Source organism: Poecilia formosa, unplaced genomic scaffold (assembly GCF_000485575.1).
Source record: "Poecilia formosa unplaced genomic scaffold, Poecilia_formosa-5.1.2 Scaffold14, whole genome shotgun sequence".
Taxonomy (NCBI): Eukaryota; Metazoa; Chordata; class Actinopteri; order Cyprinodontiformes; family Poeciliidae; genus Poecilia; species Poecilia formosa.
Window position 1 is genome coordinate 366,936 of NW_006799953.1, and position 19,353 is coordinate 386,288.

At 41.4% G+C, this 19,353-nt stretch overlaps 3 protein-coding genes across 9 annotated transcripts in view; 2 read left to right on the forward strand and 1 right to left on the reverse strand.

Moving 5' to 3' along the window:
* Nucleotides 1-7,890, reverse strand: part of myo19 (myosin XIX) — a 12,497-nt gene extending 4,607 nt beyond the window's left edge. Inside the window, exons 1-16 of one of the 2 annotated variants that reach the window (XM_007545783.2) lie at nt 7,601-7,887; nt 5,883-6,030; nt 5,632-5,780; nt 5,405-5,518; nt 5,097-5,229; nt 4,762-4,831; nt 4,575-4,677; nt 4,384-4,480; nt 4,223-4,299; nt 3,198-3,288; nt 2,924-3,089; nt 2,029-2,102; nt 1,825-1,946; nt 1,605-1,718; nt 292-468; nt 75-212 (exon numbers count right to left, since the gene is read on the reverse strand). In XM_007545783.2, coding sequence (XP_007545845.1) covers nt 75-212; nt 292-468; nt 1,605-1,718; nt 1,825-1,946; nt 2,029-2,102; nt 2,924-3,089; nt 3,198-3,288; nt 4,223-4,299; nt 4,384-4,480; nt 4,575-4,677; nt 4,762-4,831; nt 5,097-5,229; nt 5,405-5,518; nt 5,632-5,780; nt 5,883-6,030; nt 7,601-7,660 — 1,833 coding nt within the window. In that variant the 5' untranslated portion in view covers nt 7,661-7,887. Of the gene's footprint in view, nt 1-74; nt 213-291; nt 469-1,604; nt 1,719-1,824; nt 1,947-2,028; nt 2,103-2,923; nt 3,090-3,197; nt 3,289-4,222; nt 4,300-4,383; nt 4,481-4,574; nt 4,678-4,761; nt 4,832-5,096; nt 5,230-5,404; nt 5,519-5,631; nt 5,781-5,882; nt 6,031-7,600 lie in introns of both variants that reach the window. The other variant, XM_016668239.1, reaches the window with a different exon arrangement.
* A 318-nt stretch (nt 7,891-8,208) lies between these two features.
* pigw (phosphatidylinositol glycan anchor biosynthesis, class W) lies at nt 8,209-10,815 on the forward strand. Of its 3 annotated transcripts, none has more exons than XM_016668240.1 (2): nt 8,209-8,355; nt 8,816-10,815. In XM_016668240.1, the coding sequence occupies exon 2, from the start codon at nt 8,819-8,821 to the stop codon at nt 10,313-10,315; it is 1,497 nt and encodes a 498-aa protein (XP_016523726.1). In that variant the 5' UTR covers nt 8,209-8,355; nt 8,816-8,818; the 3' UTR covers nt 10,316-10,815. The 3 variants fall into 3 exon arrangements, with proteins under 3 accessions (XP_016523726.1, XP_007545848.1, XP_016523727.1); XM_007545786.2 differs by having other exon boundaries at nt 8,209-8,345; XM_016668241.1 differs by having other exon boundaries at nt 8,222-8,306.
* Nucleotides 10,816-11,336: 521 nt separating this feature from the next.
* Nucleotides 11,337-19,293, forward strand: ggnbp2 (gametogenetin binding protein 2). 4 transcript variants are annotated; one of them, XM_007545787.2, is made up of 14 exons: nt 11,337-11,454; nt 12,259-12,379; nt 12,815-12,895; nt 13,603-13,856; nt 15,104-15,202; nt 15,446-15,559; nt 15,667-15,876; nt 16,834-17,008; nt 17,085-17,273; nt 17,361-17,490; nt 17,585-17,707; nt 17,786-17,955; nt 18,043-18,255; nt 18,514-19,293. In XM_007545787.2, exons 2-14 carry the CDS (start codon nt 12,287-12,289, stop codon nt 18,715-18,717), a joined length of 2,055 nt encoding a protein of 684 aa, XP_007545849.1. In that variant the 5' UTR covers nt 11,337-11,454; nt 12,259-12,286; the 3' UTR covers nt 18,718-19,293. The 4 variants fall into 4 exon arrangements, with proteins under 4 accessions (XP_007545849.1, XP_007545852.1, XP_007545853.1 ...); XM_007545790.2 differs by having other exon boundaries at nt 11,338-11,454; nt 17,585-17,713; nt 17,810-17,955; XM_007545791.2 differs by having other exon boundaries at nt 11,339-11,454; nt 17,810-17,955.
* Nucleotides 19,294-19,353: the final 60 nt, after the last annotated feature.

Consider the following 19,353-nt stretch of genomic DNA (forward strand, 5'->3'; position numbering starts at 1 on the left):
CAGGTTAAACTTTCCAGGAGAAACAACACAACCCACAGCAAGCATATTGGCGATAAATGCTTTCGTTGTTTCACCTTAAACTTGGAGATCACCGTGACTCTGCTGAGCCCTTTGCTATTAGGAATCTCAGTTTCCTTGTCAGAGAAGATCTCATGAAGAAGGAGATTGTCAGATTTCTGAAGCAGGCCAATGAGCTCTGGTGGCACCGGGTCCTGAGAGAGAAAACCTTTGTGAACGCGACCAGGTTTGGTCTCTCTCTGTCTGAACAGGAGCTAAAAGACGGCCTCTTACCTTGTTTTTCTCCACCATGCCTTCTAACTGGTAGCTGACTTTGCCCGCGTAATGGGCCACGGTGAAGTGTGGCACCTTGCTGAACTTGTCCCAGCAGATGTTGTCGTTGCCGCCCAGCTCCTTCTCCAGGCGACCCCTCAGCGCTGTCGAGTCCGAGGCTCGGTTCAGACGACTCTCCTTCAGGACGAGACAGAAATCAACAGGGCATTCGTCCTGACGTTCAGTCGGCTGCAGCGCCGCTTTCAAGAATGTGGATGTGAAAACTCGAGAAGCACTGATCAGGCTTTTCCTGGTCAAAACCAATTTGTTTGCAAAACTTGGAGGTTTTGATTTTTTTCAAAGGTCTACATCATATAAGAGAGAACACATGTGTGTTGTAGGTTCTTTAATCAAGATACTTTCAACAAAAATGAAAGAAAGTATCATTTACTAATCAAAACAAAAGTCCTTAACGCTTTATATGACTTTTATTCAGAGGATTGAACTGCATGCTCCAAGTTGACGCATTTACAGCCTCAAAATTCAGATTCTCCAGGAAGATGCGATGTTGTGATCACAACTATTCTTCATTTTGCGTGGATTTGCTATTTTCAAAAGTAATGGCAACTTCTCCGTAAATCCGACTAATCACCTGAATGTTTTCTGTATTTCCTTCTTTTCTGATCAGTCAGAAACTCAGCTGAATTTTGACCAACCTCTTTAGTCCTCTTCTAATTTAACCTCCTGTTTCACGGCCAAACAAGCAAGATGAACGCATGTTTTTGTTTTGTTTGTTTGGTTTTGTTTTTTTGCAAAAACCATTTTGCGATGTTCCGGATGATTTGCTTCTATTCCTCATACAGTTCATGTCAACTTGAATAACCAGGAAAGGGCATGACTTTATTTATATTGTATTATTTCCTGAAAGTACTTAAAAATGTTATTTGCACTATAAATATTAACAGTGTTAAAATCTTTTTCGGGAAGGTTGTGAGCAGCAATGTCAACTTTTTTTGTAAAATCATGCAATTGCAAAGATCAAGCTTAAAAATTAAGCTGTATCGGTTAAAAATTAACCAATCTCCTGCAACGTTATTTTGTGAAACAATCACACAAAAAAAAAAAAAACATGGCAACATTCTGGAGGAACTGAATTATGGAGGCAATACTCCGTTTAGACGGAATTAATGAACTGGGAAGAACATCCGAATTTTTCAAGATTTTATCTAGTGATTAAATGAGTTGGACATTTCTGATATCTGATCAATTGACTGGCGCATCTCTCATTACAAACAATGAAAATCTCTGTAGAGTAAAAATAATAACAAATTTACCTCATTAAGAAGAGAAAACACACTGATGGGGCTTCCCTCTAAAAGGTCGAGACAACTCTGGTTGTCTTGGTATTTAACGAAGGACCACTCCAAGCCTTCTGACACGTACTCTTCCTGAGGAAAGGCAACAAATAGCACTTGCGTTTAAATACCAAAACGTACGTCCAAATGCATCCCTGCTGACATGTGGTAAAAAAAAAAAACAACTGAACGTCTCTACCTGCTGAGCTCGGAGGTAATGGGCCACAAAGTGCTGCTGCAGTTTCTCATTGGCGTAGTTGATGCACAGCTGCTCCAAGTTGTTGATCTGAAAACACTCGAAGCCGTACACGTCCAGCACGCCTGCGGATTACAGACGACTGTCAGAGCTGGTGTGGAGGAGCTGGGGGTCATTCCCACTCCGACGGAGGGAATAAAGCTTTACCTATGAAGTTGCGCCATTTGGACTGGCCGGCGCAGATGCAGCTGTTGATGAACGTCACTAACCACTCAAATAATCTGGTGGGGAAAAGGAAAACGTTGAACATAGCATTAGATATGTTAAAATGGGGGTGAGAATTTAGCCACACCACTTCTACTATTTTACGTTTCGTCAACTTACAACCACTAAGTTTAGAGTGTTTTACTGGGACTTTATGTGGTACAATACTTACTTTTTAAGTGGAACATTTCTTTTTCGCACAATAATTTAAAAAGTGTGATAGATAGTATGTACTCATGTTCAGAATTTAACAGCTTGAAATTGGGCCTCTGTCTCTTTAAGAAACTCCTGCTCTTTCTGAAACTCCGCCTTCAGGAAGTGACATGGCCCCTCTATTAACCCTTTAACAACAACTTTACCAGCGTTGCACTGAAGAAGTAGCTTCTACAATTAGACCAGCAGATGCACTGTTCCACAAGGTGTTTGCTAATTGCTGCTGGCTAGTCTGAAGGAGCTGAGTGAGGGGAATCGCGAGAAAGGGAAGAAGTTAGGTCACCTGAAAACTGCAACTGCGCCTTGAAGGCGGTGCTAGATCTACACAGGCGTTTTGTACAGCTGGATGGTTGCCACAGGAGATAAAAGGATTTCTCAACCAATCAAGCAACACTCTAGGTATGTTTTTGATGAGGGAATAACATCATAACGTGACGTAAAGCTCAAAAAAGTTAATTCTTCATAATACTGCCTCTTTAAATTTCTCCTCACAGACTCTCAGCATCCAGTCTGACATCATCCACTTCACAGTTACGTCCTACTTTATGCTACCCTAAAATGCTAAGGTGACTAATTTCAATGAATACTTTGCTGAGCTACTTAATGATCAACTTGCAGCTCTTACTGGCCGTAGACGACCTTGGCCAGGCAGTCCCGCCTCACTCCACACTCTGCTCGGGAACAGGGCTTCAGAACGTTTTGCTTCCCCGCCTTCAGCGTCCTCACTCTCAGACATCTACAGAGCTCCTCCGCCGGGACGCCCAGCAGCTCGCCGGCTCTCTGCAAGAAGTCTAGAAAGACATGCTTCATGATGATCAACCACTAGCTAATTTTAGCTTTCCAAATTTGTAGCTTTCTTTTGAGCATTTGTTCGATTCAACCTGTGGAATCAAAGCTACCTTCAGAGTGTTGGTCAAGGTCGCAGGGTTGGGATTCACTTGTCGAAGAGCAGAAACTCACATTCCCCAAGTGCAGAATCCCCGCTAAAATCTGTGATGAAAAAACATTATTCAATTTTACTGATACGTGTGAACCTACAGATTCAGATTTTTTCAGTCTGAAAAGTTGCTACATACAGTATCAAAGTCTCTACGTTAGTGGGATGGCTATCAGCTACATGAACCTGGTGAGTGGTCCATGAACCAGCGGTGGTCAAACTTTTTGATACATTGGCCAAAATTTTCAAATCAAGCATCCTGAGGGCCAAAAATTTTTTATATTCTTAGTAAAAACGTTTAATCATGTGAATAGTTTAATTAAACAAAAGAAGTAGCCAGATTTGTTTTTTAATGAAAGGTGATGTGTAAACAACTGAGTCAAAACTTCAGAAGAGTTTAGTAGATTTGCCTTATTAAAATAAATATTTATCAAGGGTTTTATTGGAGATATAGTAAAAATGTAGTCAGTTAAAAAAAGCTGGATTTAGGTCACTGTCTTTGGAACTGGATAGATTTTGTCCCTGCACAAGAATGCAAAAAGTACGGCTATTTAAAGATGAATACTTTGTTTTTTTTTAAAATAAGATCTTAAATTATCTGCAATCTTTCTGCCACAATTAAAAATAAAAAAAAGTTTCCATCTGCATCAACCACCTGTGCTGGGGGCTAATTTTGTGTCATTATTAAATTGCAGTCGCGTCCGTGCAAAATCAGTCAAGAGTCACTCTTTGGACACCCGTGCATTAGACCAAAAGGAGAACAGTGGCTGATTTTCAAACCTTTGAGGAGTTAGACAGAACCAGTGGATAACATCAGTTTCACATCTACACATCAGTCAATCACTGATCTCCCAAAGTTAAGGAAATTGGACTGATTTATTGGTGCATCACTAATTAAAGTGCAGCTAAAGTAGCTCCTATAAAGACAAGCTACTTGACATTGAATCTTATTCAAATGATTAATTAAAGAGATTGCGTTACTCTTACCCTAAATATCTGTCTTTGCCTTTCAGCATCAATTCCGAGGTGAGCCATCGCCTCAGTGGTTTCAAGAAAACCGTCCTCTGTAAACAAAAAAGAAAAAAATAAATAAGTTACTTGTACATACGTTATTAGGAGGCTTCAATAGAAGTAAAATAAACACCAACCCTCAATTTGTTTCTCACAATTCGGCAGCCACACAAAACCCTGATCCTGTGGCATCATCCAGTCTGTTCTCTGCTCATCTGTGGCTCCTTTCATCATCTAGAAAAACAGCACACAGCTCTGTAAAAACACCACTATAGGCAAAAATTTTTTTATAAATAAACCACACGGGCATCAGGCGTCAGGAGCTCACCTGGTAGAAGATGTGGAAGTTCCTCTCATTGGCCGGCTGACAGGCCACCCTGGTCTTCTCCAACAAGTACGTCTGCACCGAAGCGCCGACTAGCAGCTGAGCCCTGGAAGTGAGTTGAGTCGGACAGGGTGAGCTAAACCCGCTGACAGGATGTGAGGTCTGAAAAGTGGGAGGTGCCAACTGGTACCTGTCCAGCTGCAGCTGGATGTACTTTCCAAAGCGGCTGCTGTTGTTGTTGCGCAGCGTGCAAGCGTTGCCTGGAGACAGAGGCCGCTGATGAACGACTCGTCAGTAAATCTCACTTTAGAGAATTATTGTGAAATTTGTAACAGGGTTTTTAATTTATTTTATTTTATTCTGAAAAGTGTGCTGTGCATTTATGCTCAACATCTCAATAAAATACATTAAAGTTTGTGGTGGGAGCGTGACAGCATTTTAAAAAAAATTAGAGCTATGAAAGAGCAACGTATGAATAGTTTTGTAAGGGGAGTGTAGATATATATATATAGTTTATTGTCGTACCAAAAGCTTCCATCAGAGGATTGGAGTCCAGCACTCTCCTCTCGATCCTCTCCGCCGCGTCCTGACTGCTGACGGCCTGGGCGGAGGCTGCCACAGTGGCGTAGTATTTCATCAGGCAGCGAGACGTCCATGTCTAGAACAAAGGGAATCATTGACAGACCCACAGCGACTCAAAAAAATATTTTAAAAAATCTGAACAACAGCAGGGGAACTCTGCAGACCTATAATAAAATCAAAAAGGAAAAAGCTAAGCTGATATTTTATACATCTGTTTGACACGATAGCATTAGCGTTATTTGCGAATTTACCTTCCCGGCTCCGCTCTCACCGCTAACAACCAGCGACTGGTTCACTGGCTCCAGCTGACCCTGAACGTTCCTGTAAGCCTCCTCCGCCACAATAAAGATATGAGGTTTGAACTCCTGGAATTAAAAAGAACCCGTCTTCTTCTGAGCTGGGCTGGGAAAGTCCATATTTAAATAAGAGCCAACAGGTCAACGACGGCACAAAGCTTCGGCAGCGATGATGTGAGTACCTGAGGCTGAGTGGCGTAGTGGTACTCCTTCATCACGTCCACAGAGTAAAGGTCTGGAATGGGCTGGAAAGGGTTGAGAGCCACCAAGGTGCAGCCGGCGTGGGTGTAAAACACCTTCAATCTGTACCTGGCCTGCAGGCATTTCAGCACTAGCAGAAAGCGCGACGCTTGTTAGGCGTTACACGGAAAGACGTGACGAGGACAAAGTTTTTGAATTCTGCTGGAGCGGCTGGACATTTTGCACTTGGTACCTGTTGCTGGAGTCACGGGGTTCACCTTGGTGAGGTCATCAAAAGTGTGCAGCTGGTCTTCGTCAATAAGAAAGGCCTGAACGTCCTCCTCCAAAGGATCATTTCGGCTTCGGTTAGGTGAGTGGACTCTCTGGGTGACTCCCTTCACCTGCCTGGAAAGATTAGGTGAGAAATTGCTAAAAGGACTGATGCAGTCGAAGCCAAATGAATGAGGACGATTGTGTTTTTTTTAAGGTTTTGTTGGCTCTAGTGGCCTTTATTTGAAAGTAGTTCGACAGGAAAGAGGGTAATGAGAGAGAGGGAAGACATGCAGCAAATGTCACCAGGCCGGGAATTGAACCTGCGACCACCGGCACGAGGACCAAAGCCTCAATATGTGGGTTGTGCTTTGCCCCTGCGTCACCACAGCACCCCATGACAATTGTGGTTTTGTACATATTATGCTTGTTATTCCCACAACATGAGGGACATATTTAAAAAACAAACACCTCTCTGCAGAACTAAAACGATGACTCGTGACATCTTTGTGACTTTAAGGGTTATTCAGGGTTCCTTCAAATTTTCCATTTTAAAATCCAGGCATTTCAGAGCATGTTATTGTCTTTTTTTAATAAGTTATTTAATATACTAAAACATTCAATTAATTGGATTTTAATCATCTTTTTCTTGCAGAAATCTGTATAGAAAACATTGCTGTTGTTTGCTTTATGCTAAAAGAGAAGCTTTTTTTTACATCAGGATGAATCTAAAGTTATTATCTAAAATAACTAGAAATAAACTATTTTCAATATCAAAAATAGAGGGATGTAATTTTAAAACCAGACTTAAAATACTCTACAGATCAAAAAAGCATGTGAGGCAATTTAACATCCTACCTTTTATTTGATTTTTAAGTTTTAAAAAAAACTGTACATGTGGATGCTGATGTGTTTATAGTCTGTGACATCGCTTAGTTTGGATGAATTTTATTTAATGAACAGGAAAATAAGACTTGCATTCTTCTGCATTTGAGCTGCTGATCCAAGCTGTGATTGATTGATTCATGAATCTCTAATGCAATGTGACTACTGCATTTGCACACTGTAACCTCAATTTTTTCTAGAATTAAAAAAATGCATTAGAAATCTGTGAACTCGGTCACAAACAATTTGCCCTGACTAATGGACGCCTGCCATATGACCTGAACCTGCTGCCCTTCCTATGAAGACTGCCACCTGTTCAAGGTGTTCAGAGACACTTAATCCTCTGGTAGGTAGCCTACATCCCATAATACCGCCACTTTAGAGCCATGAAGTCATTTATTTAGGAAACAGAACAGCACAGGTTGTAATTATCAGCATACATAACATGGGATGTATACTAAGGTTTGAAATGTCTATTATAAAATAGTAGTAAGTGTGGACAATACAAAGAAAGTAACTTTATATTTGCTGTGACACACTGACAGCCAGAGGTAAAGCTAAAGCACAAAGCACTACATTTATACACATTTATATTATCAATCAGGCGCAGATTGGTCGCAGGTACACACGTCCTTCAATTAAATAAAAACAGATAAACTTTATGACTGTAATTCTGGCGTTCATACGCAAGAGAAGGTGCGGATTTCTGTTGTTTAGGTTAAACATAACATATTATAAGTTTATATACTCAGAAAAAGAAAGAAAAATATCTAAATAAACTCCAGGCGAAAAGCTTGTGTTCGGGTCCTAACTTACCGCTGCCCCTCCATTCCTGGGTCCCACAGCAATGTTCCGCCGGTCGGTGGAAGAACTCATTTATTTGATACGTCCTCTGTATCTGGCCTGAAAATAAAACCTCTGGGCCTTATTTCTGATTCAAATGAGTTGCTATTCTATGACAAATAAAACGTTACTTCGGTTATTCCTCTGCTGTCAGCAACAACTCAAGGACGACTTCTGCTGGTTGTCCCGCTGCCTTCCAGACCACACTCCCAATCCACACGTCATTCCCGCCCTCTTCCTGACCATTCAGGAACCGCTCGTTTGAAGCAAAATCAAAACTGAACGCTGTACAACTTCATAAATATATTATCCCTCTAATTTAATACGGGTTCAGTTTGCAGCTGTATTTTAAATTTAGCATCCAACGAAGGCCTTTTAAACTTCCACAGCGTGACATATATTTTTTATTTTTCATATATCAAAGTCTTCCGCGGGATTTACTATGTACAAGTAGGTTTGCTTTTAGTATTATTATACATTTCTGGCTATTTTATTAGTTTATATGGCAGAGAAATTAGTTTAACTTTCATTTACTAAAGTAAAAATCTAACACCTCAATAAGTACCAGAAAACCCAGTGCTCTTGAATGCATCACGGGTTGCGAATACGGAAGTGAGCAAACGTTCTATCACTGAACAGGTTCTGCACAGCCAGCAAAAATAATAATGCTGTTTAACAGGTATTTATTCATCCTCCGTCTTTAACAGAAGAAGTCGTGGTAAGTGCTGGTCAATGGACACCTTGCTGTTTCTGACGTTTCCAAAAAACATTAAACTAATAATTTTGTTGACTGTTGTCGCTTGCATGTAGGACGCTGCTTTAGGGAGCAGGGCATTATTTGCGCCTGTTTTAAACGTGAAAACTTACGCATTGACTGCTCTTTGCGTATGTTTCTTGGCGAATAAGCTAAGGTTTGTGTACAGAGAAGTCTAAATCAGCAAATTGGGATATGAACAGATGATCTTAGCAGGCGACACTGTATGGTTTCATGTACTGCAAAGACTTCTATAATATTTCAGGATCCCTTTCTGACTGTATCTAAGGTTTTTCTGAGGGCTGTATAGTGAAAGTTGTAGATGTAGATCATGAAAGGAAAGTTCCTTGACCGTTTCAATAAAATCATGATGTTTTTTGGATACACTGCCCCTTGCGTCCTGTAATAAACTGCGTGTGTTTAAATGTTTGCAGATTATGGCTCAAAAGGAAGTGAAGGAGGCGTTTGTGAGTAACCTCAATGGGACCAGTTTGGGAGAGGTGACTTTTGGATCGTTTCTCGCTCCAGTCTGTCTCATCCACAGAGCGTTCATCTTAGTCCTCTACTACCAAGCCAAAGGGACTCTACCGCTACCACTTCCACTGATTTCCCATCTACTCCTTGATTTTTCTCTGCTCGTCCTTCCCCTCGTATTATCATGCACAATTCTCAGCGATGTTCTTCTGCAGGTCATCGTGTGCCTAACTTTTCTTTCAGCTTGCGTGCTCTGCTACATCTGTCGTACCAGCTTCCAGTCCTCTGCTCTGCAGCCACAGAAGATCGTCAGCAACTTCCTTCAGTGCAGCGTTCAGTTCCACCAGGTCCCCTTCGTGACTCTCTTCAGAGTATTTGTAAACGTGAAAACAGCCATCAGCATCCTCGCCGTCGACTTCAGCGTCTTTCCGAGGCGATATGCGAAGACGGAGACCTACGGGACAGGGGTTATGGACTTTGGAGTCGGGGCATTTGTTTTTGCAAACGCACTTGTCAGTCCTGAGGCACGGAGGAGGGAAGTCACGGGATCCAAGATGAGCCATATTACGAAGCAGATCCAGTCTGTCTGGCCTCTGCTTGCTCTAGGCTTGGGGCGGCTGGTGAGCATCAAAATGACCGGCTATCACGAGCACGTGACGGAATATGGCATCCACTGGAACTTCTTCTTCACGCTGGCCATCGTCAGAGTTCTAGCTTCTGTTCTTTTGGTTGTTTTACCAGCTGGACAGCCGTGGCTCTTTGCCCTTCTGATCAGTGGATGTCATCAGTTCGCCCTGGAAACAACCGAACTAAAGACCTTCCTGATGCACAATAGGGACAGATCAAAGGATTTCGTGCACGCTAACAAGGAGGGCATATTCTCCATAGCCGGCTATGTTTCCATCTATCTAGCAGGAGTTCAGATTGGACTCTACGTGATGCAGCAAAGACATCAAGTCAAAGATTGCCTCAAGATGCTTTTCACCCTCTCCCTAGGAAGTTTGCTGTCGTACGCCGCTTTGTTCGCATGTCAGACACTCATGGAGCCGGTCTCTCGCCGCTCGGCTAATTTGCCCTTCGTCATCTGGAGCGTTGCTCAGTCGTTGTTTTTCATGTCCCTCCTAGGTCTGGCCGACATGGTCATACTGTTCTCCAAAGGAGCATCCGCCTGTCGTTTTCTGCCGTCGTCCATGAGCTTTCTGGAGAAGAAGAAGACGGATTCTCCGGTTTCCAGAAGCGGAGTCAAAGTGGAGAGACTCTGCCTCATCCAGGCCGTCAGCAGGAATCAGCTGGTGTTTTTCCTGCTCTCCAACGTCATGACCGGAGCGACCAATGCTGTCGTGGACACCCTCAGCTGTAGCAGCTCTTTTTCAGTGTGTGTTTTACTGTCATACATGCTTGTGAACTGCCTTGTTATATATGTTTTGCACATCTGTGAAATTACAGTAAAATTCTGGTGACGTTTGTAAGCGCACCGTTTTCCTTGGGTTTGTTTTTTCATAGTTTATTTGAAGCTCGAGTTACTTGCACTGAAATTCAGAACAATGGAAAACACTGAAGATGGAAGAAAATGTTATCTGTATGGGGTTAGTTTTGTGTTGGTGCTTGTTTATGGTGATATTGTCCTAAATGTTTTGTGTTTGTATATTTGGGGGACTTGCAAAAATAAAGCCTCATGAGAAAAAAAACTCTGTTATTGTTTTGTGGACGAACCGAAATGAACCTGAGATGTAACAATAACTGAAGCTTGGGATATTTTTATACCTAACCCAACTTTAAACATCTCCTAAACTGACTGGCATGTCTGGTGTGTTCACTGGTCTCCGTGAAGCTGTTTGTTTACTAATATTTTAACAAATGTCTATATTGAAAATAAATGCAGTCTATTTGCTAATTAGCTGGCTTCTGAAGGCAATGGTGACACTTTATTTAGGGGTATCAAAATAAAGAGTGGTAAACACTTGTCATGTTTTCTTTCTATAAATTTTTTGAAACTATTATTTTCCTTCCATTTTGACATTTTCCACTACTCTGCACCATAAAAAGGTATTAAAAGGCCCTGAAAACTTAAATTGAAACTTTTGGTAGTAATGTGACAAAATGTAGAAAATGTCCAGTGAGAATGTGATTATGAAGAACTATAAAATATCTTAGGTTAAAATTGTGTTTTTCCATAGATTTATAATTTGTATTTTATTGGCCATTTTTTTATCTTCTTACTTTGTTAATCGTCTGTTTTATGTTATTCATCCGGGTATTATGCTCACAGATTTGTAATTGATAAATACAATTAAATACTGCACTTAGTATATCATATTTTTATTGCCAAAAACAGTAGAGGGCTATAAATCACAATGTCAAAATACCTCTTGCAATAAAATTCGGCAATAAATTAAATCGAAATAATTATTTCACCAACGGGCAGTTTTTCTGCTCACCTGCGCCCCCTGGAGGCAGTGCGTACCACATCATCCGTATTACGTACCAGTGTATGGGAAGGAGGGGGGCCAAAGGTGAAATCAGTAATGAAGATTCCGCCACCGCAGCAGGCTCACTAACTGTCGCACTTGTTTATTTTCAAGAGTAATTCCAGACGGCAGTAAGTAGAAACTGTTCAAAAGTTCAACTATGCGTATCTGTTCTTTACGAAGACACTATTCTGTTGTTAGTATTGTCGGCATATTTTTAAAGAAACTCACGGCTGTGGCTAAGTAGCTACTCATAGTTCCAACTTTCTATTAGCTTAGATTAGCTCGCTGACGCTAGCTGTGGGGAGCAGCGATGTTAACAAGCAGGTTAGCCAGGTTTGCTATCACCGACAGGGCGAAGTCGAGCTGGAATAATACTCCAACCTACCTTTGATGGCGGAAGGGACACCATTTGATAAACAACAGTGAGCCCAAATTCAACCGAACGGCATATTTGATTTCGGAAGTTGTATTGTGAAGTGCAGTTAGCTAGCAGGCTAACTTGGAAATCAGTAGGTAATTGTTTAAAAGGCAACAGATACAGGTTAACGTTCTAAACGCGGCTTTGTAAGCTGTACAATGCTAGAAATACATTTTGTAAAGCTAATAACTTAGAAATTTCCCAGAGCTTTCTTTTGCCAGGTTGCTTGCTAGCTTAGCAGGGCAAATCTGGGTCAAGATAACCATGCTAGCTACTTTAGGAGTGCCTATGACAGTAGTTTGTAACGTTAGATGATTTTGTTTATATTTTAATGCATACTCTTGTGATTAAGAACCCCAAAGACAAATTCTTAGTTCCAAGATTATATCAGCCCCCAATGATCTGGAGTAGGTAGGGTAGCATTAGCCTGGTGGAGCTTGTGCTCAGGGTTTGATGTAGTCATTACCTGCACATCATTCTGTCTTTTGTGCGTGTGTGTGTGTGTGACCTGCAGGTGAGCTGATCTACAGCACAGAGAAGACATGGCACGCCTGGTAGCAGTTTGCAGGGAAGGCGAGGAGGATTACCCATTTTTGGCGAGACAGATTCCCCTGTATATTGATGACACACTCACGGTAGGTCCTCATCATCACAGAGAGCACATCAAATAGCAATTAGGAAGATAGACCCTTATGAATCACCCTGTAAAGTACAAGCAGAAATGGGGCAGAATCAGCATTGTTTTTTTTTCTCCCAACACAATTCTGATAATTTTTCCTGACTTTCTGAAACAAATGTGTACGGTTTCAGTTTTATGGTTTCTTTTTTCCATTTTCACGTCACGTCGAGGCATGTTCAGACTGTGCTTGAAAGGACATTGACGTCGGAAAGCCAAGATCGGATTGTGTTCTTTGCAAAGACACAGCCGTACCCTGAGTACGAACAGTCTGAAACTAAATTGCTGATCTGACTACCAAACTAATTGCTTGTGCCTCTGTCAGTATGGGTGAAATGTCACCGTGGCATTTTAGATGCGTCATTATTACCTGTTGTGTTTTAATGGTTGTCAGATGGTGATGGAGTTTCCTGACAGTTTCATGGACGCTGAAGGCACTGACGTAACCCTTGCTCATTGGAAGCAATTTTCCGAGGTAATTTCACACACTGTGTCACAGAATTTCTTCTAATCTAGCAGACATGCACACACAAAAATCAAAGCCTAAAGGATGTCATTTGTGTGTATTTAGTAAAGATGCACTCAACCGCTGCTAATATTTGTATCTGTCCCGATTATTAAAAATTCTAGATCTGGTATCGGTGACAATGGGCAGATCTTTTAAGTCTAATTCTGTGCTTTGAGTGACGTCATGTTTTATTACTTATTTTATATTATAATTTCTAATTGCTCCATCTAAGCCACTTGAAAGAAGATTTGTTTTAGTTTATTTTTACATGTTTGATCAAGGTAGTCAACCTTTTGTTTTTGTCAGTTTCAGTTTCTTTATTATTTATTGTACATCGGCTGTTATCCTGCTAATTGCACTGTCTGAACAAATTAAAGTTGTGTTGTTTTTTTCCATGTTTGACCAAGCTTGTGAAACTATTGTTGCATGTAAGGCTGCATACAACACTTCTATACAATTGTCAATTTGCAATTTAGTACATTTATGTCTATGTTTAAAAAGAAAAAGGAAACATAAGTTAATTCAGTGCTGGGTTTTTTTTGTATCGAATCGGCCGACAACAGACCTCAGATATCAGTATCTGTATTGGAAGTGAGGAGAAATGAATCTGTGCGTCCCTAGGATTTAGTGTGGAGGACACATAGATGACGGCATCATTTTATTTTTTCCCATAGTATTATTCCAAGCTGAAGCAGCAGGACCTGAATATCGCCTTTATGGTGTCGTCCAGAGAGGTGTACAGTGCGCTGTCCCAGCTGGTGCCGTGCGTGGGCTGCAGACGAAGCGTGGAGCGCCTCTTTTCTCACTCAGTGGAGACGGGGAACCCAGCGCTGGAGCCCCTCGCAGTGAAACCCAAGGGCATGCTCACTGTCACCAAGGCTTGTTTGGCAGACATGAAGAAGCTTTATACCCTGTTTTACATCCACGGGTGAGAGGAAAAAACTTTTCTCTTTATTCTTACATTGTTAGTAGTACAGCAGAAAACTTAATGTTCACGGTTCTCCCCTTTCTAGTTTGTCTCCATTATTTTTATTGCAATGGCATTGATTATTTTGTTAACTGTTAGAAGACATGTATATTTAGACTTAAAAAGCACAGGTCTGATATTACAGGGCCTTGCTTAAGTGTTTGGTTTTTGTTTTTGTTTTTTTAAGAACTATAGAATTGCCTTTTGCTGCAGTTACAGCTGCAGCGCCAAGTGTTTAAAGGAACAGTGCCTATAAAACTTATTCACCCCCTTGGATGTTTTACCCTTTTATTGCTTTTATAAGTCAATCCTGAGCAGCAAAATGTGACTTTTTGTGCTAATTTTTGAAATGTAAATGTTTTGTAAAAATCCTTGAATGCCATAGTGAAAGCTAACTTCTACAAAACAACAAATAAAAATGTTTAGCATAACATAAGTCATTGCATAAATATTCGCCCCATTGAAGTCCGTATTTAGTAAATGGGCCTGTGGCTGCATAGAGTCTGTGTGGGTAAGTCTTAATCAGGCTACACATCTGGTTGCTGCGGTTTTCCATTCTTCGTTGCAAAACTGTTCAAAGTTTGTCAAGTTACCTGTGAACTGGCTGTGAAAAGCTCTTTTCAGCTCCTACCACAAACTCCTAGTCAAAGCCCAGCGGTCTGGGCTTTGACTAGGCCACTCCAGAACCTTGTTGTCTTCAAACAATGTCTGTGTAGCTTCAGTTGGATGCTAAACATGTTTCTCAGTGGGGATGGTGTTTTTGTTGTGATGTGCAAAGTTTGGTACGTCCCAAACATGGCGTCTTTCGTGATGGCCAAAAAGCTCCATCTTGGTCTCATCAAACCAATTAACTTTCTTCGACTTGACCAAGGAGTCTCTTTGAGATGGTGGATTGCCACTCTTTCATTAAGCTTTGATTGGTGAATGCATTGAGCTAGTTTTCAAGGAAGGTGTAAGACTACAAGATGTCGGAAAGCTGGTAGAAACGCATCCCAACAGACATGCGTTTGTCATTACAACATGAGGTGATTCTAGGGAAGTACTGAATACAAATGCTTACCACATATTTAAATAAAGAGAACCATGTTTCCTTTCACTTCAGGTTCACAATTATGTACCAGTTTGTTTCAATTCGTAAACGGATTGAAAGAATGTGGAAAAAGTTCAATTATTACAATAACGGTTGTATTTTATTTTTCCTTTTGCAGGTCAAAGTTAAATGACATGATTGACGCCATTCCAAAAAGTAAAAAGAATAAGCGCTGCCAGTTGCACTCCTTAGACACTCATAAACCTAAACCCCTGGGGTAAGTAACGTTCTTATTGTCACATTTTTGGTTTTAGAAGTTTTACTCGCTTCTGTTTTTATGAAGAATGCGGTGAATATGTCTAGCAATTTACAAAAATGTTGTTTTTCTTAATATTTTGAATAGTTAACTCAGTGAAAAACAAACAGCTAAGATATTTGGTTTGGATACTGAGGGTGTACTTTACTTTGTAGCTGTCAGAGCTGTGCATTGCATGTTATAACACTGCTATAAATGCTTCAGGGGAAGTTGGATGGACGTGTGGGAGCTGATGTCTCAAGAATGCAGGGATGAGGTGGTCCTCATCGACAGTGCCTGTCTGCTTGAGACGCTGGAGACGTACTTGCGGAAACACAGGTACTCCGTCGTAACCAGACCGTTTACTCACCAAACACTTACTCACCCGCGCTAAAACGGCGGTTTTGTGATTGAAGAGAAACCGACAGGCTTTTGACTTCCAACAGGTTTTGCACAGACTGTAAGAATAAAGTGATCAGAGCATACAACATCCTGGTTGGAGAGGTGGACTCCAGCGAGGAGAAGGGATACTGCGCCGCTCTGTACGAGGGTCTCTGTTGTTGCCCCCATGAGCGGCACATCCACGTGTGCTGCGAAACGGACTTCATCGCTCACTTACTCGGCAGGGCAGAGCCTGAGTTTTCAGGAGGTTACGAGTAAGTTGGATTTATTCTCGCGTTTATCGTTTGGCGAATGCATTACGATTGGGGATGCAAGTTTTCGATTTATGAGTCATTCTAGAGTTGAGTGATCTTATTGATCGACAAATGATTAATTGATAGGTGGCCATTTTTTGTAAAAACTTAAGTTTCTCTTGTATCAAGAGGGCCTTTCCCTAAAATAGACGACATTTCTCGTAATATTCTGAATTTAAAACATTTTAAAAATTCATACAATTTTACCATTATTTTGTGCCAGTTGCATTAAATACTGGCTGAAAAAACTGAAAATTGTGGTTTTCATACATTATCAACCTTAAACGTATAAAATATAACAAAACAGGGACCTCTTAGGTTGCTAGATAGAAAAATAAAAGATGAAAAGAATAAAATGTGTGAAACACTTAATTTTCTATGAGCGGAGAGATGTTCCCACAGAAGCACCGTCTGCAGTTGTTCTTCAAGGAACGCTATGAAGTCCGTTAACTCGCGTCTTAAAAATCAACCTTTCTTATTGGCATCTTGTTTTTTTTTATATCGTGTTACAATTTTTCTGCGTTTTGCTCTCCGCTTCTGTCTTCAAATCTGTAGCACAGCAAGAACTTTTGTTTGAGATTTAGTTTGGACCGCTTCTCCTTTCTCGTTCCGGTATGGCTCCGCCATCTTTAATTCTGTATCAACTGGCTCCACTTGAGGATGAACAGGGTCGCCCTCTGCTGGCTGACAGCCAAACTACAACACTAAAAGAAGGTCTAAGTGGACAGTATTAGTTAATCAATTGGAACCAATTTTAGTCTGATACAGCATTAATTGGAAATTGCTCGATTATTTGTTTACACCCCTAACTATGAGTAAATAAAAGGTGTGTTATACTTTAATACTGTCAGGATTTTCAGGAAATTAGCTAATATATATTGTTTTGGCTTGTGCTGTTTTTATTCCCCCCCCCACAAGGCGCAGAGAGAGACACGCGAAAACGATTGATATTGCACAAGAGGAAGTTCTGACTTGTCTGGGCATTCATCTCTACGAGCGGCTGCACAGGATCTGGCAGAAACTACGAGCAGAGGAACAGACGTGGCAGATATTGTTCCATCTGGGTATCGACGCACTACGGAAAAGCTTTGAGGTACTCCACGTTCGCTTTGAGGACGCCGCACAGTTTTGCCGCTCGGCGTTTAACTGAGTGCTTTTCTGACCTCCAGATGGCAGTGGAGAAGATGCAGGGCATCAGTCGGCTCGAACAGTTTGTGGAGGAACTGTCGGAGGAGGAGAGAGCCAAAGAACTGAAAATGGAGAAGAAGAGACAGAAACGGAAAAACCGACGCAAAAACAAGTGCGGTTTTGATTTGTCTGAACAGGAGGCAGAGAACAAGGAGAAAATCCTGGATGAGGTGAAAATTCTGAGTTCACACAGCGCTAGTGGGCTTTAATATAAACCCACAGTTCTGCATTTCAATGTTTTTGTTTTGGCGTCACAGGGTTCCTTTGATTCAGTCGAGGGCAGCTGTAAGGCCTGTGGTAGCCACGATGAGGAAGAGGCTGGGTGTGAAGAGACGGTGACCACCAGCAGAAACGCCTCCTGTAACTGCTCAGATAACACCAAGCGAGGTATAACCATTTACACAATATATATACACGTCTAAGTCCTGCCGAGTGTGAATTTAAAGAGAAATAACAAGTCGGGACACAACATTGTCCTCAGATTTGTCCCATAACAGTAATGGCAGCGACTACGGCTACTCATCAAGTATGGAGGGCAGCGAGATGGGATCGCGAGAAGGCTCTGACGTCGCCTGCTCTGAGGGAATGTGCAACCACGAAGCAGGTCCAGGTTAAACACACACAGAAGTTCATCACAGATATTTTACCCTGTATGTGAAATGTTGTCCCTCTGATCTCACAGTCTGCTCTTACTTCCCCTCTGAAGGGGATTACCCAAACGTCCACCACTGTGTCGAAGACAAAGAGGAGGACGGGACAGACAGCTGTGTGGACTGCTGGCCGCACTCTGAGGAAAACAGTCAGTGCAAGAGTAAAAAGAAGAAGAAAAAGGGCAAGAGCTGCAACGATCAGGTGAGGCAGCAAACTGAGGACATGCCAGTTTGTTGAATGCGGCATATTCAGCCACATGTTTAAGGTAAAAACTCTTATGTTCCTCAGGAGCCAAAAACCGAATGTTGCACGTCGGACGGGAACACCACAGGCCACAACCTGACGTCAGCAAGCACTTGTCGAACCAAAGACATTTTTTCCTCCTTATGTGGCGATAAGCTCGCCAACATTGCACTACGGTCACCATGGGCAGTCCATCAAAGCAACCTCAGCCTTCACATGAGGCCTACAAAGGCAAATTTAAGCTTGGTAGAACTCCTGGTAAGATTATTATTATTTTTGCCCTGTTCTGATCGCCATCAGTAGAAAAGTAGTAATTAACTTTATATTTAATGTTGGGAGAACTAGTTATGAACCTACTGTTCAGATTGCACGACGGGATTATTGGGGCCATATAAATAAAAACTAAAATTACAAGAATATGTATGAGGACGAAGGACTTTATGTACTTGGCGTGGCTCTAACACTCCATAAGATTTGGATCATACATGACCATCTTTTTTCCTTTTCCTCGATCAGGACGATTCCGAGGTAACGTCCGATGAAGAGAGCGGTCTGACGCAGGACGAAATCCAGGCATTTCTAGAACAGAACCAGTCCTTTTACAGCAACCGCCACCAGTACCGACAGCTCCTCAAGGAGAAATTCACCAACTACTGCCGGGCCACCGAGCGGAGCAAGCGAGTCTGTGGAAAGTGGTTCGCCACGACCAGCGTCAAGTAAACGTCATCGTCCCGTGGAAAATTTAAAAGCACTCGTGACCACTGCTGCAAGGTTGTTATAAAAAGATACATTTCAGGTGTATCCTTCGGTGTCTTGTTGGGTCATTTCTTTAAAATCAACGTGGTTTATTAATTGTTTTGTTTTTCTCCTCGACATCTCTGATTCTTTTGCACTTGTACACTGATGCAGTTGTTCATCTCTATTTGCCACATTCATACATGTTAGTTGTTCTCTTTGACCAAGCCTAGCTATTTATTGTTAGTCTTGTGTAGGGTTTCGGGGTTAGAGCACAGTGGAATATGAAATCAAGTTTTACAAGCTGTGATATTAAGGAGGAATTTTAGTTGTCTTATTTTTATTTTTGTTTCCATTTTCTTCTCTCTCTCTCTTTCTCTCTCTCTCTCTTTATGGTGACAGTTCAGTGTAGTGCTTACAGGTTGCACCATGAAATGTGTACAGAAGTATAAATATAAAAATTTTACAGAGAATAAACATCCATTTGTAATAAATTTGGGGTGTGTTAAAAGCGCAATGTCAAGAAAAATTTACTAAATAAAGAGTATTTATTGATATGGATTATACATGTGGTTTTTTTCCCTCCTCTAAATATTATTTTTTCTGCACAATATATGAAAC

What these genes read in the sequence shown, in the direction of transcription:
- pigw (XM_016668240.1), top strand. Translation starts at nt 8,819, where the DNA reads ATGGCTCAAAAGGAAGTGAAGGAGGCGTTTGTGAGTAACCTCAATGGG.
- ggnbp2 (XM_007545787.2), top strand. Translation starts at nt 12,287, where the DNA reads ATGGCACGCCTGGTAGCAGTTTGCAGGGAAGGCGAGGAGGATTACCCA. An exon ending in AATGTGCAACCACGAAGCAG is followed by an intron (nt 17,708 to 17,785) that starts GTCCAGGTTAAA and finishes CTGATCTCACAG; the next exon opens with TCTGCTCTTACTTCCCCTCT. An exon ending in TAAGCTTGGTAGAACTCCTG is followed by an intron (nt 18,256 to 18,513) that starts GTAAGATTATTA and finishes TTCCTCGATCAG; the next exon opens with GACGATTCCGAGGTAACGTC.